This window comes from Zosterops lateralis, assembly GCF_965231275.1.
Source record: "Zosterops lateralis genome assembly, chromosome: 22".
Classification (NCBI taxonomy): Eukaryota; Metazoa; Chordata; class Aves; order Passeriformes; family Zosteropidae; genus Zosterops; species Zosterops lateralis.
This window is the reverse complement of record NC_139782.1, coordinates 6,774,957-6,795,016: the sequence shown is the minus strand read 5'-3', so window position 1 is coordinate 6,795,016 and position 20,060 is coordinate 6,774,957. Positions and strand designations below refer to the sequence as shown.

Below are 20,060 nucleotides of genomic sequence, written 5' to 3'. Positions count from 1 at the left end.
TTTTATTTTTATTTATTTTATTTTTATTTTATTATATTATCCTATATTTTATTTTATTTTATTTTATTTTACTTTATATTTTTTAATATTTATTTTATATATTATTTTAATTTGATTTTATTATTTACTTTATTTTCCTTTATTTTATTTTTTCCTTTATTTATTTATTAATTTAGTTATTTATTTTATTTTATATTATTTTTATTTAATTTATTTAATTTTTTGTTTTACTTATTTCAACCTGAACTCCACCACCAATTTTGGATGAACCCTCCCCCTTTTTTTCCTCCCATCGCCCCCAGGGCTGGGAGAAACTGCGAAAAATCCTGAATTTTCCTGAGGAAATTCCTCCCCCAATCCCCTTTATCTCCTGCCAGACCCCAAAAAATCCCAAATATTTCCATATTCCTGGGGCTGGGTGGGCCCTGAGGGGAAAAAATAAAATTCCGTGAATTCCTCCCTTGAGGGAATTAAAAAATCCCTCCTCAAGTTCACATTTCTTCCCTTTTTTGGGGTTTTTCTCCCTTTTTTGGGGGGTTTTCCTCCCTTTTTGGGGTTGTCCTCCTTTATTTGGGGTTTTCCTCCTTGTTTGGGGCGTTTTCCTCCCTTTTTTGGGGGATTAGACTCCCTTTTTGGGGATTTTCCTCCCTTTTTTTGGGCCTTTCCTCCCTTTTTTTGGGGTTGTCCTGTTTTTTTCGGGATTGTCCTCCTTTTTTTGGGGTCGTCCTCTCTTTTTTGGGGTTTTTCTCCCTTTTTTTGGGTTTTTAGGAAGGCAGATGTTGTTTTATAGGACCAATCCAGATTTCTGTGGGGAAAGGATGTGGATCCTGTGCAGGACAATAGGACACGGATTTATTTTTATTTTATTTTATTCTCTTTCTCTCTTCCTTTCCTTTCCTTTCCTTTCCTTTCCTTTCCTTTCCTTTCCTTTCCTTTCCTTTCCTTTCCTTTCCTTTCCTTTCCTTTCCTTTCCTTTCCTTTCCTTCCTTTCCTTTCCTTTCCTTTCCTTTCCTTTCCTTTCCTTTCCTTTCCTTTCCTTTCCTTTCCTTTCCTTTCCTTTCCTTTCCTTTCCTTTCCTTTCCTTTCCTTTCCTTTCCTTTCCTTTCCTTTCCTTTCCTTTCCTTTCCTTTCCTTTCCTTTCCTTTCCTTTCCTTTCCTTTCCTTTCCTTTCCTTTCCTTTCCTTTCCTTTCCTTTCCTTTCCTTTCCTTTCCTTTCCTTTCCTTTCCTTTCCTTTCCTTTCCTTTCCTTTCCTTTCCTTTCCTTCCTTTCCTTTCCTTTCCTTTCCTTTCTTTCCTTTCCTTTCCTTTCCTTTCCTTTCCTTTCCTTTTCCTTTCCTTTCCTTTCCTTTCCTTTCCTTTCCTTTCCTTTCCTTTCCTTTCCTTTCCTTTCCTTTCCTTTCCTTTCCTTTCCTTTCCTTTCCTTTCCTTTCCTTTCCTTTCCTTTCCTCCCCAGCTCTTCACTCCAAGGCAGGATCCTCCTCCAAACAAGTCCCAACCCATTTTTATTTTATTTTATTGTATTTATTTTATTTATTTCTCTCTCTGCCTTTCCTTTTCTCCCGGATCCTCCTGGCTGGATCCTCCTCCAGTCAAGTCCCAGCCCACTTTTATTGTATTTTATTTATTTTTATTTTATTTTATTCTATTTTATTTTTTTATATTTTATTCTATTTTATTTTACTTTATTTTTTATTTTATTTTATTTTTATTTTTATATTCTATTTTATTTTACTTTATTTTATATGTTATTTTATTTTATTTTTATTTTTATATTCTATTTTATTTTACTTTATTTTATATGTAATTTTATTTTATTTTATTTTATTTTTTATGTATTTTATTTTATTTTAATTTTATTTTTTATATTCTATTTTATTTTATTTTACTTTATATTTTATTTTATTTTTAATTTATTTTTATTTTTTATATTCTATTTTATTTTATATTTTATTTTTTTATTTTTATTCTTTTATATTCTATTTTATTTTACTTTACTTTTGTTTTACTTTATTTTATTTTATTTTTTTTTTATTTTTATTTAATTTTTATTTAATTTTATTTTATTTTATTTCTCCCTTTCCTCCCGGCTCCTCCTGTGTGTGCCCCATGAGTCAGCGGTGCCAAAGTCTTCATTAGAAAGGGAGGCCCCGCAGTCATTAATTAACCTTCACCAGCCTTGGGGGACTTTTTTTTTTTTCAGATTTTTTTTCAGATTTTCAGAAATTTTTTTCTGATTTTTTTCTCAAATTTTCTGAATTTTTTTTTTTCAGATTTTTTTCTGATTTTCTGGGATTTTTTTCTGACTTTTTTTTTCCAGATTTTCCAAATTTTTTTTTTTTTTTTAGTTTTTTTAAATTGTTATTTATTTTTTCATTTTGTTATTTTTATACTTATTTTTATACTTTTTTTATACTTTTTAAAAATTTTTTTATTTTTTTATTTTTACTTTTATATAGTTATATTTTTATATAGAGACATATATCACATACTATATATGTTATAGTTATATTTTATTTATCTATCTATCTATCTATCTATCTATATATTTATACATTTATGTATCTATTTATATAAATAGAAATATAAACGTATAAAAATAAATATAAAAATAAATATATAAATAAATAGAAAATAAATATAATTAAATATAAAATAAATATAATTAAATATAATTAAACATATAAATAAATATAAAATAGATATATAAATAAATATATAAATAAATATAAATTAGATATATAAATAAATATAAAATAAATATAAAATAAATATAAAATAAATATAATTAAATATAATTAAACATATAAATAAATATAAAATAGATATATAAATAAATATATAAATAAATATAAAATAGATATATAAATAAATATAAAATAAATATAAATATAAATATAAATATAAATATATAAATAAATATAAAATAAATATAAAATAAATATAAATATAAATATATAAATAAATATAAAAATATATAAAAATAAATATAAAAATATATAAAATAAATATAGAAATAAATATAGAAATATATATAAATAAATATGTAAATAAATATATAAAGAAATATAAACTAAATATAAAATAAATACATAAATATATATAAAAATATATATAAAAATATATATAAAAATAAATATATTTTTACATAACAAATTTAAACCTACATCCCCCAAACCAACTAAACCCCCCCCGCCTTTTCACCCCATTTTTATCTCCTCCAAAACCCCAAAAAAACCCTTTAAACTTTCCCTCAAACCACTTTTAAACCCTAAAAAAACCACCCCAACCCTCCCCAGGCTGGAGCAGCCGAGGCTTGTCCGGGCCCTTCAGCACCTCAGGAATGCACAGGGCAGGGCAGGGCCTTGAAAAATTAAAATAATTTACATTTAAATTAAAATAAATTATTATTTTTATCATGGTGGAGATGAACTCCCAGCCCCAAGTGGGGAGGGGGGAAAGGAGGGGAAAGAGGGAGGAAAATGGGAGAGAAAATCGTAATTTTGGGGTTGAGGTTTGGGTTTGTGTCCGCGGGGCATGGGCGGGGCTGGGTTATTTGGGATTTGTTTCCTTTTTTTCTGCTGGGTTTATTTCCTTTTTCATGTTGGATTTATTCCCTTTTTCTCTTGGGTTTATTCTCTTTTTCCTCTTGGGTTTATTCCCTTTTCCTGTTGGGTTTATTCCCTTTTTCCTGCTGGATTTATTCCCTTTTCCTATTGAATTTATTCACTTTTCCTGTTGGGTTTATTCCCTTTTTCCTGCTGGGTTTATTCCCTTTTTCTATTGAATTTATTCCCTTTTCCTGTTGGATTTATTCCCTTTTTCTGTTGGGTTTATTCTCTTTTTCCTGTTGGATTCTTTCCCTTTTCCTGATGGATTTATTCCCTTTTCCTGCTGGATTTAATCCCTTTTTCTGTTGGGTTTATTCCCTTTTTCTGTTGGGTTTATTCCCTTTTTCCTGCTGGATTTATTCCCTTTTCCTATTGAATTTATTCACTTTTCCTGTTGGGTTTATTCCCTTTTTCCTGCTGGGTTTATTCCCTTTTTCTATTGAATTTATTCCCTTTTCCTGTTGGGTTTATTCCCTTTTTCTGTTGGGTTTATTCTCTTTTTCCTCCTGGATTTATTTCCTTTTCCTGTTGGGTTTATTCCCTTTTTTTCTGCTGGATTTATTCCCTTTTCCTCCTGGGTTTATTCCCTTTTTCCTATTGAATTTATTCCCTTTTCCTGTTGGGTTTATTCTCTTTTCCCTGCTGGGTTTATTTCCCTTTTTCCTTGCTGGATTTATTCTCTTTTTCCTGCTGGATTTATTTCCTTTTCCTGATGGATTCCTTCCCTTTTCTTGATGGATTTATTTCCTTTTCCTGCTGGATTTATTCCCTTTTTCCTCCTGTGTTTATTCCCTTTTTCCTGCTTGGCAGTTGAGGCTGGAATTTGGGAATGACCCCATTCCTGTCCTTCCAGCCCTGCAGGGAATTTGGGAATTCCCTCAGGGAATTTGGGAATGACCCTGTTCTTGTCCTCCCAGTCCCACAGGGAATTTGGGAATGACTCCATTCCCATCATTCCAGCCCTGCAGGGAATTTGGGAATTTGGGAATGACCCCATTCCCATCATTCCAGCCCTGCAGGGAATTTGGGAATTTGGGAATGACTCCATTCCCATCCTCCTGGTCTCACAGGGAATTTGGGAATTTGGGAATGACCCCGTTCCCATCATTCCAGTCCCAGAGGGAGTTTGAGAATTACCCTGTTCCCGTCATTCCAGCCCTGCAGGGAATTTGGGAATGACCCCATTCCCAAAGGAAATTTGGGAATTACCCTGTTCCTGTCCTCCCAGTCCTGCAGGGAATTTGGGAATTTGGGAATGACCCTGTTCCCATCATTCCAGTCCTGCAGGGAATTTGGGAATGACCCCATTCCCATCCTCCTGGTCTCACAGGGAATTTGGGAATTTGGGAATGACCCCATTCCTGTCCTCCCAGTCCTGGCAGGGAATTCGGGAATGACCCTTTTCCCATAATCCCAGTCCCTCATGGAATTTGGGGAGCCCAGAGAGGGAAAAGACAAACCCAAGGAGGGAATTGAGGAGCCCAGAGAGGAAAAAGAGAAGCCCAGAATGGGAAAGACAAACTCAGGGAGGAAAAAAAGGAGCCCAGAATGGGAAAGATGAGCCCAGGGAGGGAACTGAGGAGCCCAGAAGGGGAAAAAGAGGAGCCCAGAGTGGGAAATACAAACTCAGGAAGGGAATTGAGGACCCAGAGATGGAAAAGAGAAGCCCAGAATGGGAAAGACAAACCCAGAGAGGAAAAAAAAGGAGCCCAGAATGGGAAAGAGGAGCTCAGGGATGGAATTGAGGAGCCCAGAGAGGGAAAAGACAAACCCAGGGATGGAATTGAAGACCCCAGAGATTGAAAAGACAACCCCAGAGATGGAATTTAGGACCCCAGAGAAGAATTGAGGAGCCCAGAAATTGAAAAGACGAACCCAGGGATGGAATTGAGGAACCAGAGAGGGAATTGAGGAGCCCAGAGATGGAAAAGAGGATCCCAAAAAGGGAATTGAGAAGCCCAGAATGGAAAAGAGGAACCCAGGGAGGGAATTGAGGAGCCCAGAGATGGAAAAGAGGATCCCAAAAAGGGAATTGAGGAGCCCAGAGAGGAATTGAGGAGCTCAGAATGGGAAAGACGAACCCAGGGAGGGAATTGAGGACAGAGATTAAAAAGATGAGTCCAGAGAGGAATTGAGGACCCCAGAGATGGAAAAGACAAACCCAGGGAGGGAATTGAGGAGCCCAGAGAGGAAAAAGAGGAGCCCAGAGAAGAAATTGAGGAGCCCAGAATGTGAAAGACAAACCCAGGAAGGGAATTGAGGAGGCCAGAGATTGAAAAGACGAACCCAGGGATGGAATTGAGGAACCAGAGAGGGAATTGAGAAGCCCAGAATGAGAAAGACGAACCCAGGGAGGATAAAAAGGACCCCAGAAAAGGAATTGAGGACCTCAGAGATGGAAAAGACGAACCTAGAGAAGGAATTGAGGAGCCCAGAATGGGAAAGACAAACCCAGGGAGGAAAAAAAGGAGCCCAGAATGGGAAAGACAAACCCAGGAAGGGAATTGAGGAGGCCAGAATGGGAAAGAGGAACCCAGGGAGGGAATTGAGGAGCCCAGAGATAGAAAAGAGGAGCCCAGAATGGGAAAGACAAACCCAAGGAGGGAATTGAGGAGCCCAGAATGGAAAAGAGGAACCCAGGAAGGGAATTTAGGACCCCAGAGAAGAATTGAGGAGCCCAGAAATTGAAAAGACGAACTCAGGGATGGAATTGAGGAACCAGAGAGGGAATTGAGGAGCCCAGAGATGGAAAAAACGAACCTAGAGAGGGAAAAGAGGAGCCCAGAGAGGAATTGAGGAGCCCTGGGAGGAAAAAAAGGAGCCCAGAATGGGAAAGACAAACCCAGGGAGGGACTTGAGGGGCCCAGAGATGGAAAAGACGAACCCAGAGAAGGAATTGAGGAGCTCAGAATGAGAAAGACAAACCCAGGGAGGGAATTCAGGACAGAGATTATAAAGACGAGCCCAGAGAGGAATTGAGGAGATCAGAGAAGGAATTGAGGAGCCCGGAATGGGAAAGAGGAGCCCAGGGAGGGAATTGAGGAGCCCAGAGAGGAATTGAGAAGCCCAGAGAGGAAAAAGAGAAGCCCAGAATGGGAAAGACAAACTCAGGGAGGAAAAAACAGGAGCCCAGAATGGGAAAGAGGAGACCAGAGGTGGAAAAGACGAACCCAGGGAGGGAATTGAGGAACCCAGACATTGAAAAGAAGAGCCCAGAGAGGAATTGAGGAGCCCAGAGATGGAAAAGACGAACCCAGGGATGGAATTGAGGAGCCCAGGGAGGAAAAAAGAGGAGCCCAGAATGGAAAAGAGTAACCCAGAGGGGGAATTGAGGAACCCAGAGAAGGAACTGAGGAGCCCAGAGAGGGAAAAGACAAACCTAGGGAGGAAATTGAGGACCCCAGAGAGGAATTGAGGAACCCAGAGAGGAATTGAGGAACCCAGAGAGGAATTGAGGAGCCCAGAATGGGAAATACGAACTCAGGAAGGGAATTGAGGAGCCCAGAATGGAAAAGACGAACCCAGGGAGGAAAAAAAGGAGCCCAGAATGGGAAAGACAAACCCAGGGATGGAATTGAGGAGCCCAGAGATTGAAAAAAGGAACCCAGGGAGGAAAAAGAGGAGCCCAGAATGGGAAAGACAAACCCAGAGAGGGAACTGAAGACCCCAGATAGAAAAGACAAACCCAGGGATGAAACTGAAAATCCCAAAGATTGAAAAGATGACCCCAAAGAACCAAACCAAGAACCTCCCAACCCTCACCCACCTTTCCATCTCCCCCCTCCCCAGGTGCGCGTGTGGCGTTACCTGAAGGGCCGCGACGTCGTCACCCACGAGATCCTGCTGGACGGGGGCAACAAGGTGGTCATCGGGGGCTTCGGGGACCCCCTGATCTGTGACAACCAGGTGGCCACGGGGGACACGCGCATCTTCTTCGTCAACCCCGCGCCGCGGGCGCTGTGGCCGGCGCACCGCAACGAGCTCATGCTCAACTCCAGCCTCATGCGCATCACCCTGAGGAACCTGGAGGAGGTGGAGCACTGTGTGGAAGGTGAGGTTGGGGATTTTGGTTTTTATGAGGGTTTTTTTGGTGTTTTTAGGGGTTTTACGGGGTTTTTATGGGATTTTTTTTGGAGTTTTGTGAGCGTGAGCACCGCAACGAGCTCACGCTCAACTCCAGCCTCGTGCACATCACCCTGAGAAACCTGGAGGAGGTGGAGCACTGTGTGGAAGGTGAGAATGGGTTTTGTTTTTTGGGGTTTTTTTGGTGTTTTTAGGGGTTTTACAGGTTTTGTTTAGGGGTTTTTAGGGGTTTTTATGGGGTTTTATGGGATTTTTTTTGGAGTTTTGTGAGCGTGAGCACCGCAACGAGCTCACGCTCAACTCCAGCCTCGTGCGCATCACCCTGAGAAACCTGGAGGAGGTGGAGCACTGTGTGGAAGGTGAGGTTGGGGTTTTTGTTTTTTACGAGGTTTTTTAGGGGTTTTTATGGGGGTTTTGTGGGATTTTTTTGGGAGTTTTGTGAGCGTGAGCACCGCAACGAGCTCACGCTCAACTCCAGCCTCGTATGCGTCACCCTGAGGAACCTGGAGGAGGTGGAGCACTGTGTGGAAGGTGAGGTTGGGGTTTTTGGTTTTTATGAGGGTTTTTTTGGTGTTTTTAGGGGTTTTACGGGTTTTGTTTAGGGGTTTTTAGGGGTTTTAGGGGGTTTTTATGGGATTTTTTTTGGAGTTTTGTGAGCGTGAGCACCGCAACGAGCTCGTGCTCAACTCCAGCCTCGTGCGCATCACCCTGAGAAACCTGGAGGAGGTGGAGCACTGTGTGGAAGGTGAGGTTGGGGTTTTTGTTTTTTACGAGGTTTTTTTGGTGTTTTTAGGGGTTTTACGGGTTTTGTTTAGGGGTTTTTAGGGGTTTTGTGGGGGTTTTGCGGGATTTTTTTTGGAGTTTTGTGAGCATGAGCACCGCAACGAGCTCGTGCTCAACTCCAGCCTCGTGCGCGTCACCCTGAGAAACCTGGAGGAGGTGGAGCACTGTGTGGAAGGTGAGGTTGGGTTTTGTTTTTTGGGGTTTTTTTTGGGGTTTTTTTAGGGGTTTTACTGGAGTTTTGTGGGATTTTTTTTGGAGTTTTGTGAGCGTGAGCACCGCAACGAGCTCACGCTCAACTCCAGCCTCGTGCACATCACCCTGAGGAACCTGGAGGAGGTGGAGCACTGTGTGGAAGGTGAGGTTGGGTTTTGTTTTTTGGTGTTTTTAGGGGTTTTATGGGGGTTTTGTGGGATTTTTTTTGGAGTTTTGTGAGCATGAGCACCGCAACGAGCTCACGCTCAACTCCAGCCTCATGCGCATCACCCTGAGAAACCTGGAGGAGGTGGAGCACTGTGTGGAAGGTGAGGTTGGGGTTTTTGGTTTTTATGAGGGTTTTTTTGGTGTTTTTAGGGGTTTTACGGGTTTTGTTTAGGGGTTTTTAGGGGTTTTTATGGGGGTTTTATGGGATTTTTTTTGGAGTTTTGTGAGCGTGAGCACCGCAACGAGCTCGTGCTCAACTCCAGCCTCGTATGCGTCACCCTGAGAAACCTGGAGGAGGTGGAGCATTGTGTGGAAGGTGAGGTTGGGGTTTTTGGTTTTTATGAGGTTTTTTTGGTGTTTTTAGGGGTTTTACGGGTTTTGTTTAGGGGTTTTTAGGGGTTTTGTGGGGGTTTTATGGGATTTTTTTTGGAGTTTTGTGAGCATGAGCACCGCAACGAGCTCACGCTCAACTCCAGCCTCGTGCACATCACCCTGAGAAACCTGAAGGAGGTGGAGCATTGTGTGGAAGGTGAGGTTGGGTTTTTTGGTTTTTACGAGGTTTTTTAGGGGTTTTAGGGGGTTTTTATGGGATTTTTTTTGGAGTTTTGTGAGCGTGAGCACCGCAACGAGCTCGTGCTCAACTCCAGCCTCGTGCGCATCACCCTGAGAAACCTGGAGGAGGTGGAGCACTGTGTGGAAGGTGAGGTTGGGGTTTTTGTTTTTTACGAGGTTTTTTTGGTGTTTTTAGGGGTTTTACGGGTTTTGTTTAGGGGTTTTTAGGGGTTTTGTGGGGGTTTTGCGGGATTTTTTTTGGAGTTTTGTGAGCATGAGCACCGCAACGAGCTCGTGCTCAACTCCAGCCTCGTGCGCGTCACCCTGAGAAACCTGGAGGAGGTGGAGCACTGTGTGGAAGGTGAGGTTGGGTTTTGTTTTTTGGGGTTTTTTTTGGGGTTTTTTTAGGGGTTTTACTGGAGTTTTATGGGATTTTTTTTGGAGTTTTGTGAGCGTGAGCACCGCAACGAGCTCACGCTCAACTCCAGCCTCGTGCACATCACCCTGAGGAACCTGGAGGAGGTGGAGCACTGTGTGGAAGGTGAGGTTGGGTTTTGTTTTTTGGTGTTTTTAGGGGTTTTATGGGGGTTTTGTGGGATTTTTTTTGGAGTTTTGTGAGCATGAGCACCGCAACGAGCTCACGCTCAACTCCAGCCTCATGCGCATCACCCTGAGAAACCTGGAGGAGGTGGAGCACTGTGTGGAAGGTGAGGTTGGGGTTTTTGGTTTTTATGAGGGTTTTTTTGGTGTTTTTAGGGGTTTTACGGGTTTTGTTTAGGGGTTTTTAGGGGTTTTTATGGGGGTTTTATGGGATTTTTTTTGGAGTTTTGTGAGCGTGAGCACCGCAACGAGCTCGTGCTCAACTCCAGCCTCGTATGCGTCACCCTGAGAAACCTGGAGGAGGTGGAGCACTGTGTGGAAGGTGAGGTTGGGTTTTTTGTTTTTTATGAGGTTTTTTTGGTGTTTTTAGGGGTTTTATGGGGTTTTTTAATGGGATTTTTATGGGGAATTTTGTGGGGATCTATGGGATTTTTATGGGATTTTTTTTTTTTTTTAGAGTTTTGTGAGGGTTCTATGGGATTTTAATGGGATTTTTATGAGATTTTTTTTCGTGGGATTTTGACAGGATTTTTTACAGGGGGCAGTTCTGGAACTTTCTGGGGACACCAGGGGCTGATCTGGGACTTTTTGGGGACACCAGGAGCAGCTCTGGGGCTGATCTGGGGACACCAGGAGCTGATTTGGGACACCAGGAACTGATCTGGGGGTGACTGGGGTCACCAAGAGCTGTTTTGGGACTTTTTGGGGACACCAGGAGCTGTTTTGGGGCTGATTTAGGACATGAGGAACAGCTCTGGGGGTGATTTGGGGACACCAGGAGCAGCTTTGGGGGTGATTTGGGACATGAAGAGCAGCTCTGGGACTGTTTGGGGACACCAGGAGCTGATTTGGGACACCAGGAACAAGTTTGGGACTTTCTGGGGACACCAGGAGCAGCTCTGGGACTTTTTGGGGACACCAGGGGCTGTTTTGGGACTTTCTGGGGACACCAGGAGCAGCTCTGGGGCTGATTTGGGACATCCCTGTCCCATCCCTGTCCCCCCTGGAGTCCCTCCCTCCCTCCCAGAACATTCCAGAACATTCCTGGGCTGTGGCAGGAGCTGAGAGTCTCTGTTTGTTCATTTGTTCAGTAAATTCCTGTGGAATTTTAAATTCCTGTGGAATTTTGATCCCAACTGGGGTTAAATCCTTCTGGGAAGGCTCCCATGGACCCGAGCTCCACCTCAGGGGATGGAAGGCCGGATTCCCCTTTTCCAGCATCCCTGGATTGCCCAGGATCCCCAAATTTCCCTTTCCCAGGATCCCTGGATTCCCATTTTATCCCTTCCCAGTATCCCTGGATTCCCAGTTTTCTCCTGTCCAGTATCCCTGAATTTTCCATTTTTTCCTTTCCCAGTTTCCCTCAATGTCCCAGTTCCCCCATTCCCACTATCCCAGAATTCCCAATTTTTTCCTTTCCCAGTATCCCTGGATGTCCCAGTTTTTCCCTGGATTTAGATTCCTGGTTTCTCCCTGCCCAGGACCCATGGATTGCTCACAATCCCTGAATTCCCAATTCCTCCTGTCCAGGGATCTCTGGAATCCCAATTTCCCCTTTCCCAATATCCCTGAATTCCCAATTTCCCCCATCCCAGTATCCCTGAATTTCCCAGTTTCCCCTTTCCCAATATCCCTGAATTTCCCAGTATCCCTGGATTCCCAATTCCCCCATTCCCAGTTTCCCTGGATTTCCCAGTTCCCCTTTCCCAGTTTCCCTGGATTTCCCAATTTCCCTGGATTTCCCAGTATCCCTCAAATTCCTAGTATCCCCTTTCCTATTACTCCTGGATTTCCCAGTTTCCCCTTTCCCATTACCCCTGAATTCCCAGTTTTTTCCTTTCCCAGTATCCCTGAATTTCCCAGTTCCCCTTTCCCAGTTTCCCTGGATTCCCAATTTCCCTGAATTTCCCAGTATCCCGTTTCCCAGTATCCCTGAATTTCCCAATCTCCCCTTTCCCATTACCCCTGGATTTCCCAGTTCCCCCTTCCCACTATCCCTGGATTTCCCAGTATCTCCTTTCCCACTATCCCTGAATTCCCAATTTCCCCCTTCCCAGTTTCCCTGAATTTCCCAGTATCCGCCTTCCCAGTATCCCTAAAATTCCCAGTATCCCCTTTCCTATTACTCCTGGATTTCCCAGTTCCCCTTTCCCAGTATTTCTGAATTTCCCAGTTTCCCCTTTCCAAGTCTCCCTGAATTCCCAGTTCCCCATTCCCAGTTTCCCTGGATTCTGAGTTTCCCTGGATGTCCCAGTTCCCTGGAATCCCAATTTCCCCTTTCCCAGTATCCCTGGATTTCCCAATTTCCCCCTTCCAAGTCTCCCTGAATTCTCAGTTCCCCCTTTCCCAATATCCCTGAATTTCCCAGCTCCCCCTTTCCCAGTCTCCCTGAATTCCCAGTTTTTCCCATTCCCAGTTCCCCTGGCTGCCCCATGTCCCCTCTCTCCCTGTCCCTGTCCCTGTCCCTGTCCCTGTCCCAGTGTCAGGAATGTGGCTGTCGGGGCTGGAATTCCAGCAATGCTCCCCTGGGATCCCGCCAGGACCTCCCGGGGCCCTCCCAGGGAACTCGGGCAATGCTGGAACTCCCCTGCTCCAGGGGATTTGGGCATTTTCTGGGAGTGTGAGGGAAAAAAATCAGGAATTTCAGGGAATTTGGGCATTGCTGGAACTCCCCTGCTCCAGGGGATTTGGGCATTTTCTGGGAGTGTGAGGGAAAAAAATCAGGAATTTCAGGGAATTTGGACAATGCTGGAACTCCTCTGCTCCAGGGAATTTGGGGAGTTTCCAGAGGTGTGAGGGGATTATCAGGATATTCTGAATTTCAGGGAATTTGGGGAATTTCCAGAGGTGTGTGAGAATTATCAGGAATTCCAGGGAATTTGGGCATTTTCCAGGTGTGTGGGGATTATCAGGATATTCTGAATTTCAGGGAATTTGGGCAATGCCAGGGCTTGTCTGTTCTGGGGAATTTAGGCAATTTCCAGGGGTGTGAGAGATTTATCAGGAATTCCAGGGAATTTGGGCAAGGCTGGAGCTCCTCTGCTCCAGGGAATTTGGGCATTTTCCAGGGGTGGGAGATTTATCAGGAATTCCAGAGAATTTGGGCATTTTCTGGGAGTGTGAGGGAAAAAAATCAGGAATTTCAGGGAATTTGGACAATGCTGGAGCTCCTCTGCTCCAGGGAATTTGGGGAGTTTCCAGAGGTGTGAGGGGATTATCAGGATATTCTGAATTTCAGGGAATTTGGGGAATTTCCAGAGGTGTGTGAGAATTATCAGGAATTCCAGGGAATTTGGGCATTTTCCAGGTGTGTGGGGATTATCAGGATATTCTGAATTTCAGGGAATTTGGGGAATTTCCAGAGGTGTGTGAGAATTATCAGGAATTCCAGGGAATTTGGGCATTTTCCAGGTGTGTGGGGATTATCAGGATATTCTGAATTTCAGGGAATTTGGGCAATGCCAGGGCTTGTCTGTTCTGGGGAATTTAGGCAATTTCCAGGGGTGTGAGAGATTTATCAGGAATTCCAGAGAATTGGAGGAATTTCCAGAGGTGGAATAGGAATTTTGGGGAGCCCCACTGGTGCCTGTTCCGGGGAATTTGGGCAATGCCAGGGGGGTGTGAGGGATTTATCAGGAATTCCAGGGAATTTGGGCAATGCTGGAACTCCTCTGCTCCAGGGAATTTGGGCATTTTCCAGGGGTGGGAGATTTATCAGGAATTCCAGGGAATTTGGGCATTTTCTGGGAGTGTGAGGAAAAAAAAAAAAATCAGGAATTTCAGGGAATTTGGGCATTTTCCAGGGGTGGGAGATTTATCAGGAATTCCAGAGAATTTGGGCATTTTCTGGGAGTGTGAGGAAAAAAAAATCAGGAATTTCAGGGAATTTGGGCATTTTCCAGGGGTGGAATAGGAATTTTGGGGAGCCCCACTGGTGCCTGTTCCGGGGAATTTGGGCAATTTCCAGGGGTGTGTGGGAATTATCAGGAATTCCAGGGAATTTGGGCAATGCTGGAGCTCCTCTGCTCCAGGGAATTTGGGCAATTTCCAGGTGTGTGAAGGGATTATCAGGATATTCTGAATTCCAGGGAATTTGAGCATTTTCTGGGAGTGTGAGGTAAAAAAATCAGGAATTTCAGGGAATTTGGGCAATGCTGGAGCTCCTCTGCTCCAGGGAATTTGGGTATTTTCCAGGGGTGTGAGGGGAAAAAAATCAGGAATTCCAGGGAATTTGGGCAATGCCAGAACTTGTCTGTTCCAGGGAATTTGGGCAGTTTCCAGGGGTGTGAGGGATATTCTGAATTCCAGGGAATTTGGGCAATGCCAGGGGTGAGAGAGATTTATCAGGAATTCCAGGGAATTGGGGCAATGCTGGAGCTCCTCTGCTCCAGGGAATTTGGGGAATTTCCAGGGATGTGTATGGGAATTATCAGGATATTCTGAATTTCAGGGAATTTGGGCAATGCCAGAGCTGGATCTGCTCCCTCCAGGGAATTTGGGCAATTTCCAGGGATATGACTGGATTATCAGGAATTCCAGAGAATTTGGGAATTTCCAGGGGTGTGAGAATGATCAGGAATTCCAGGGAATTTATAAATTCAATTTCAAGCGATTCAAGAGCAATTTTGGAGATCCCACTGATGCCTTTTCCAGGGAATTTATAACACAACAACAAACCCTGAGGAATTATCCCACAACACCATTTTTTAAAGCCAATTTTCCCCCCTGAAAATCCCAATTTTTTGTGCTCTGGGTGTTGTTAAACAGCTGCTCCTGTGGTTTTTTTCCGTGGGAAATGGAATTATTTTCCCAGCCCAGCTCCAGGATGTGTCCCGTGGTGAGGTTTGGGAGGTTTGTTTGGTTTTTTTTTTAAATTTTTTTTTATCTCCCGTGGCTCAGCTTTTTGTCCTGGAAACATCAAAGGATGGATTTTCCCACCCACTGAGGGGGGAAAATGTGAGGCTGAGATGGGGTTGGGTCCAGGGATGTTGTTTTGGTTCAGGGTTTGTTTTTAATTCAGGCTGGTTTTAGTCTAGTGATGTTTTTTGGGGTCCAGGGCTGAGTTTGGGTCCAGAGATGTTGTTTTGGTTCAGGGCTGTTTTTAAATCCAGGGCTGGTTTTTGTGTCCAAAGATATTTTATTTTATTTTATTTTATTTTATTTTATTTTATTTTATTTTATTTTATTTTATTTTTATTTATTTTATTTTATTTTATTTTATTTTTATTTTATTTTATTTTATTTTATTTTATTTTATTTTATTTGATCCAGGGCTATTTTTTAATCCAGGGCTGTTTTTAGTCTAGTGCTGTTTTTGGGGTCCAGGGATGTTGTTTTGGTTCAGGGTTTGTTTTTAATTCAGGCTGTTTTTAGTCTAGTGATGTTTTTGGGGGTCCAGGGCTGAGTTTGGGGTTCTGGGCTATTTTTTAGTCCAGGGCTGTTTTTAAATCCAGGGCTGGTTTTTGGGTCCAGAGATTTTTTTTATTATTATTATTTTTATTATATATATATTTATTATTATTATTATTATTATTATTATTATTATTATTATTATTATTATTGGTCCAGGGCTGTTCTTAAATCCAGAGCTGTTTTTAGGGTCCAGAGATATTTTTGGGGGGTCCAGGGCTGGTTTTGGGTCCAGAGATATTGTTTTGGTCCAGTGTTATTTTTTAATCCAGAGCTGTTTTTTAGGGTCCAGGGCTACTTTTTCACTCCAGGTTTTTTTGGGTCCAGGGCTGGTTTGGGTCCAGAGATGTTTTTTTGGTTCAGGGATGTTTTTTAATGCAAAGCTGTTTTTAGTCCAGAGCTGTTTTTAGGGTCCAGAGATATTTTTTGGAGGTCCAGAGCTCATTTTTAGTCCGGGGCTGTTTTTTAGTCCAGAGATGTTTTTTGGGTCCAGGGTTGTTTCTTTAGGATCCAGGGCTGTTATTTGGGGGTCCAGGGCTGCTTTTTCATTTTTCTTTCCCTTTCTCTTTCCATTTCCTTTTTCCTCCTCCTCCTCTCCAGGACCATCCCACTCTCCATGTCACTGGGAGCACTGGGAGCACTGGGAGCACTGGGAGGGCACTGGGAGCACTGGGAGGGCACTGGGAGGGCACTGGGAGCACTGGGAGCACTGGGAGCACTGGGAGGGCACTGGGAGGGCACTGGGAGGGCACTGGGAGCACTGGGAGGGCACTGGGAGGGCACTGGGAGGGCACTGGGAGCACTGGGAGGGCACTGGGAGCACTGGGAGGGCACTGGGAGGGCACTGGGAGCACTGGGAGGGCACTGGGAGGGCACTGGGAGCACTGGGAGGGCACTGGGAGCACTGGGAGGGCACTGGGAGGGCACTGGGAGCACTGGGAGCACTGGGAGGGCACTGGGAGCACTGGGAGAGCACTGGGAGCACTGGGAGCACTGGGAGAGCACTGGGAGCACTGGGAGGGCACTGGGAGGGCATTGGGAGAGCACTGGGAGGGCACTGGGAGCACTGGGAGGGCACTGGGAGCACTGGGAGGGCACTGGGAGCACTGGGAGCACTGGGAGCACTGGGAGGGCACTGGGAGCACTGGGAGCACTGGGAGGGCACTGGGAGGGCACTGGGAGCACTGGGAGCACTGGGAGGGCACTGGGAGCACTGGGAGGGCACTGGGAGCACTGGGAGCACTGGGAAGGCACTGGGAGCACTGGGAGCACTGGGAGGGCACTGGGAGCACTGGGAGGGCACTGGGAGCACTGGGAGCACTGGGAGCACTGGGAGGGCACTGGGAGCACTGGGAGCACTGGGAGGGCACTGGGAGCACTGGGAGCACTGGGAGGGCACTGGGAGCACTGGGAGGGCACTGGGAGCACTGGGAGGGCACTGGGAGGGCACTGGGAGCACCGGGCTGTGCTGTCCCCACTGTCCCCAGAGTGTCCCCAGAGTGTCCCCAGCCCTGGGGGAGGATGTTGGACATTCCAGAGCCGTGGGAAACCTTTTGGAAAAAAAAAAATAAAGATAAAAAAAAATAATTCCTCTGGAATCCATCCCAGAGCAGAGGCTGAGAGGGGCTGGAGCTGCTCCTGCCACCAAATCTGTCCTGATAAGGGGAAAAAAAAATAAATTATCTTTTTTTCAGGGAGTTTGGGCAGTTTTTGGGGTGTGACAGGAATTCCAGGGGATTTGGGGAATTTTCAGGGGTGGAAAAGGAATTTTAGGGGGTCACACTGGAGACTGTTCCAGGGAATTTGGGGAATTTCCAGGGGTGTGAGGGGATTATCAGGAATTCCAGGGAAATTGGGGAATTTCCAGGGATTCAAGAGGAATTTTGGGGAGGCACCACTGGTGCCTCTTTTAGGGAATTTCAGCAATTTTTTGGGATGTGAGGGGAATTTTGGGGAGCCCCACTGGTGCCTCTTTTAGGGAATTTGGGGAATTTCAAGGGCTGTGAGGGGAAAATTCCTTTTCCAGAGAATTTCAGCAATTTCCAGGGATTCAATAGGAATTTTAGGGAGATGCCACTGTTGCCAATTCCAGGGAATTTGGGGAATTTCCTGGGATGTGAGAGGGATATTGGGGGGCACCACCAAATCCAGGGAATTTGGGGAATTTCAAGGGATTCAAGAGGAATTTTGGGGAGTCACACTGGTGCCTCTTTTAGGGAATTTCAGCAATTTTTTGGGATGTGAGGGGAATTTTGGGGAGTCCCACTGGTGCCTCTTTTAAAGAATTTGGGGAAATTCCAGGAAATTCCAGAGAATTTGGGCAATTTCCAAGGGTGGAAAAGGAATTTTGGGGAGCCACACTGGTGCCTCTTTTAGGGAATTTGGGGAATTTCAAGGGGTCTAATGGGAAAATTCCTTTTCCAGGGAATTTGGGGAATTTCCAGGTATTCCCTATCAATTTTTGGGACCCCACTGACACCTTTTCCATACAGAAAAAAATCCCTCCAGCTCCAAACCCTTTTTCCCTCAGTTTTTTGCCACTCCTTTTGTGCCTTTTGCTCCATTTTTCCAGCTGGGATTTGTTTTATTTATTTATTATTTTTTTTTTTTCCTGAGTTTTTATTTCCTGAGAGCTCTGATCCCACGGCCTGAGAGCTGCAGGATGGACACGTCCCAGCTGTCCCTCTGTCCGTCCATCTGTCCGTCTGTCCGTGTGTCCAGCCAGGGGGTGGCCCTGTCAGGGAAGGGATGGAATGTCCAGCTGGAGCTGCGGGAGGTCATTGTCCATCCTGTCCTGAGGTCACACATTGAGTGATGTGTCCGGTCTGGGGTGGACATTGAGTGCTGTGTCCAGTTTGGGATCTCAGCTTAGGATGGACACTGAGTGCTGTGTCCAGTTCTGGGTGGACACTGAGTGCTGTGTCCAGTTTAGGGATGGACACTGAGTGCTGTGTCCAGTTCAGGATGGACACTGAGTGCTGTGTCCAGTTCAGGATGGACACTGAGTGCTGTGTCCAGTTCGGGATGGACATTGAGTGCTGTGTCCAGTTCAGGATGGACACTGAGTGCTGTGTCCAGTTCGGGATGGACACTGAGTGCTGTGTCCAGTTCAGGATGGACACTGAGTGCTGTGTCCAGTTCTGGGTGGACACTGAGTGCTGTGTCCAGTTCAGGATGGACACTGAGTGCTGTGTCCAGTTCAGGATGGACACTGAGTGCTGTGTCCAGTTTAGGGTGGACACTGAGTGCTGTGTCCAGTTCAGGATGGACACTGAGTGCTGTGTCCAGTTCGGGATGGACACTGAGTGCTGTGTCCAGTTCAGGATGGACACTGAGTGCTGTGTCCAGCTCTGGGTGGACATTGAGTGCTGTGTCCAGTTTAGGATGGACACTGAGTGCTGTGTCCAGTTCGGGATGGACATTGAGTGCTGTGTCCAGTTCGGGATGGACACTGAGTGCTGTGTCCAGTTCAGGATGGACACTGAGTGCTGTGTCCAGTTCTGGGTGTCCAGTTTAGGGTGGACACTGAGTGCTGTGTCAACTGCAGGTTTTTTGGGGGGAATTTCAGGTTTTTTGGGATGAATCTCTAGGGGAAAATTCAGGTTTTTTGGGGTGAATCTTTGGAGGAATTACAGGGGTTTTAGGATGAATTTCTAGGGGAAAATTCAGGATTTTTGGGGTGAATATGTGAGGGGAAATTCAGGTTTTTTGGGGGAATTTCAGGGGGTTTTGGGATGAATCTTTGGAGGAAATTTCAGGGTTTTTTGGGTTGATCTCTGGAGGAAATTTCAGGGTTTTTAGGGTGAATTTCTAGGGGAAATATCAGATTTTTTTGGGTGAATCTTTGGAGGAAATTTCAGGTTTTTTGAGGCGAATCTCTGGAGGAAATTCAGGTTTTTTGGGGGAATTTCAGGGTTTTTGGGGTGAATCTCTGGAGGAATTGTAGATTTTTTGGGATGAATTTCGGGGGGGACTGCAGGTTTTTGGGGTGAATATCTGGGGGGAAATTCAGTTTTTTTGGGGGGGAATTTCAGGTTTTTTAGGATGAATCTATAGGGGAAATTCAGGTTTTTTTGGGGTTGATCTCTGGAGGGAATTTCAGGGTTTTTATGGTGAATTTCTAGGGGAAATATCAGATTTTTTGGGTGAATCTTTGGAGGAAATTTCAGTTTTTTTGGGGTGAATCTTTGGAGGAATTTCAGATTTTTTGGGGTGAATATCTGGGGGGAAATTCAGTTTTTTGGGGGAATTTCAGTTTTTTTGGGATGAATCTCTGGGAGGAATTTCAGGGTTTTTGGGGTGAATTTCTAGGGGAAAATTCAGGATTTTTTGGGTGAATATCTGGGGGGAAATTCAGGTTTTTTGGGGGAATTTCAGGTTTTTTTGGGATGAATCTCTAGGGGAAATTTCAGGTTTTTTGGGGTGAATCTCTGGAGGAAATTTCAGGGGTTTTAGGGTGAATTTCTCGGGGAAAATTCAGGTTTTTTGGGGTGAATTTCTGGAGGAAAATTCAGATTTTATGGGGGGAATTTCACCTTTTTTTGGGTGAAACTCCCTCTCCTGCCCAACCCCTTTCCCTCAGCAGGATTTTCCCTTTTCTCACCA

General features: G+C 44.3%; 1 protein-coding gene across 1 annotated transcript in view; it reads left to right on the top strand.

Moving 5' to 3' along the window:
* The window catches only part of AGRN (agrin), a 156,386-nt gene that overhangs the window by 9,547 nt on the left and 126,779 nt on the right, over window positions 1-20,060 (top strand). The window contains exons 2-3 of the mRNA XM_083876993.1: window positions 7,398-7,631; window positions 10,341-10,368. Coding sequence (XP_083733119.1) covers window positions 7,398-7,631; window positions 10,341-10,368 — 262 coding nt within the window. The remainder of the gene's footprint in view (window positions 1-7,397; window positions 7,632-10,340; window positions 10,369-20,060) is intronic.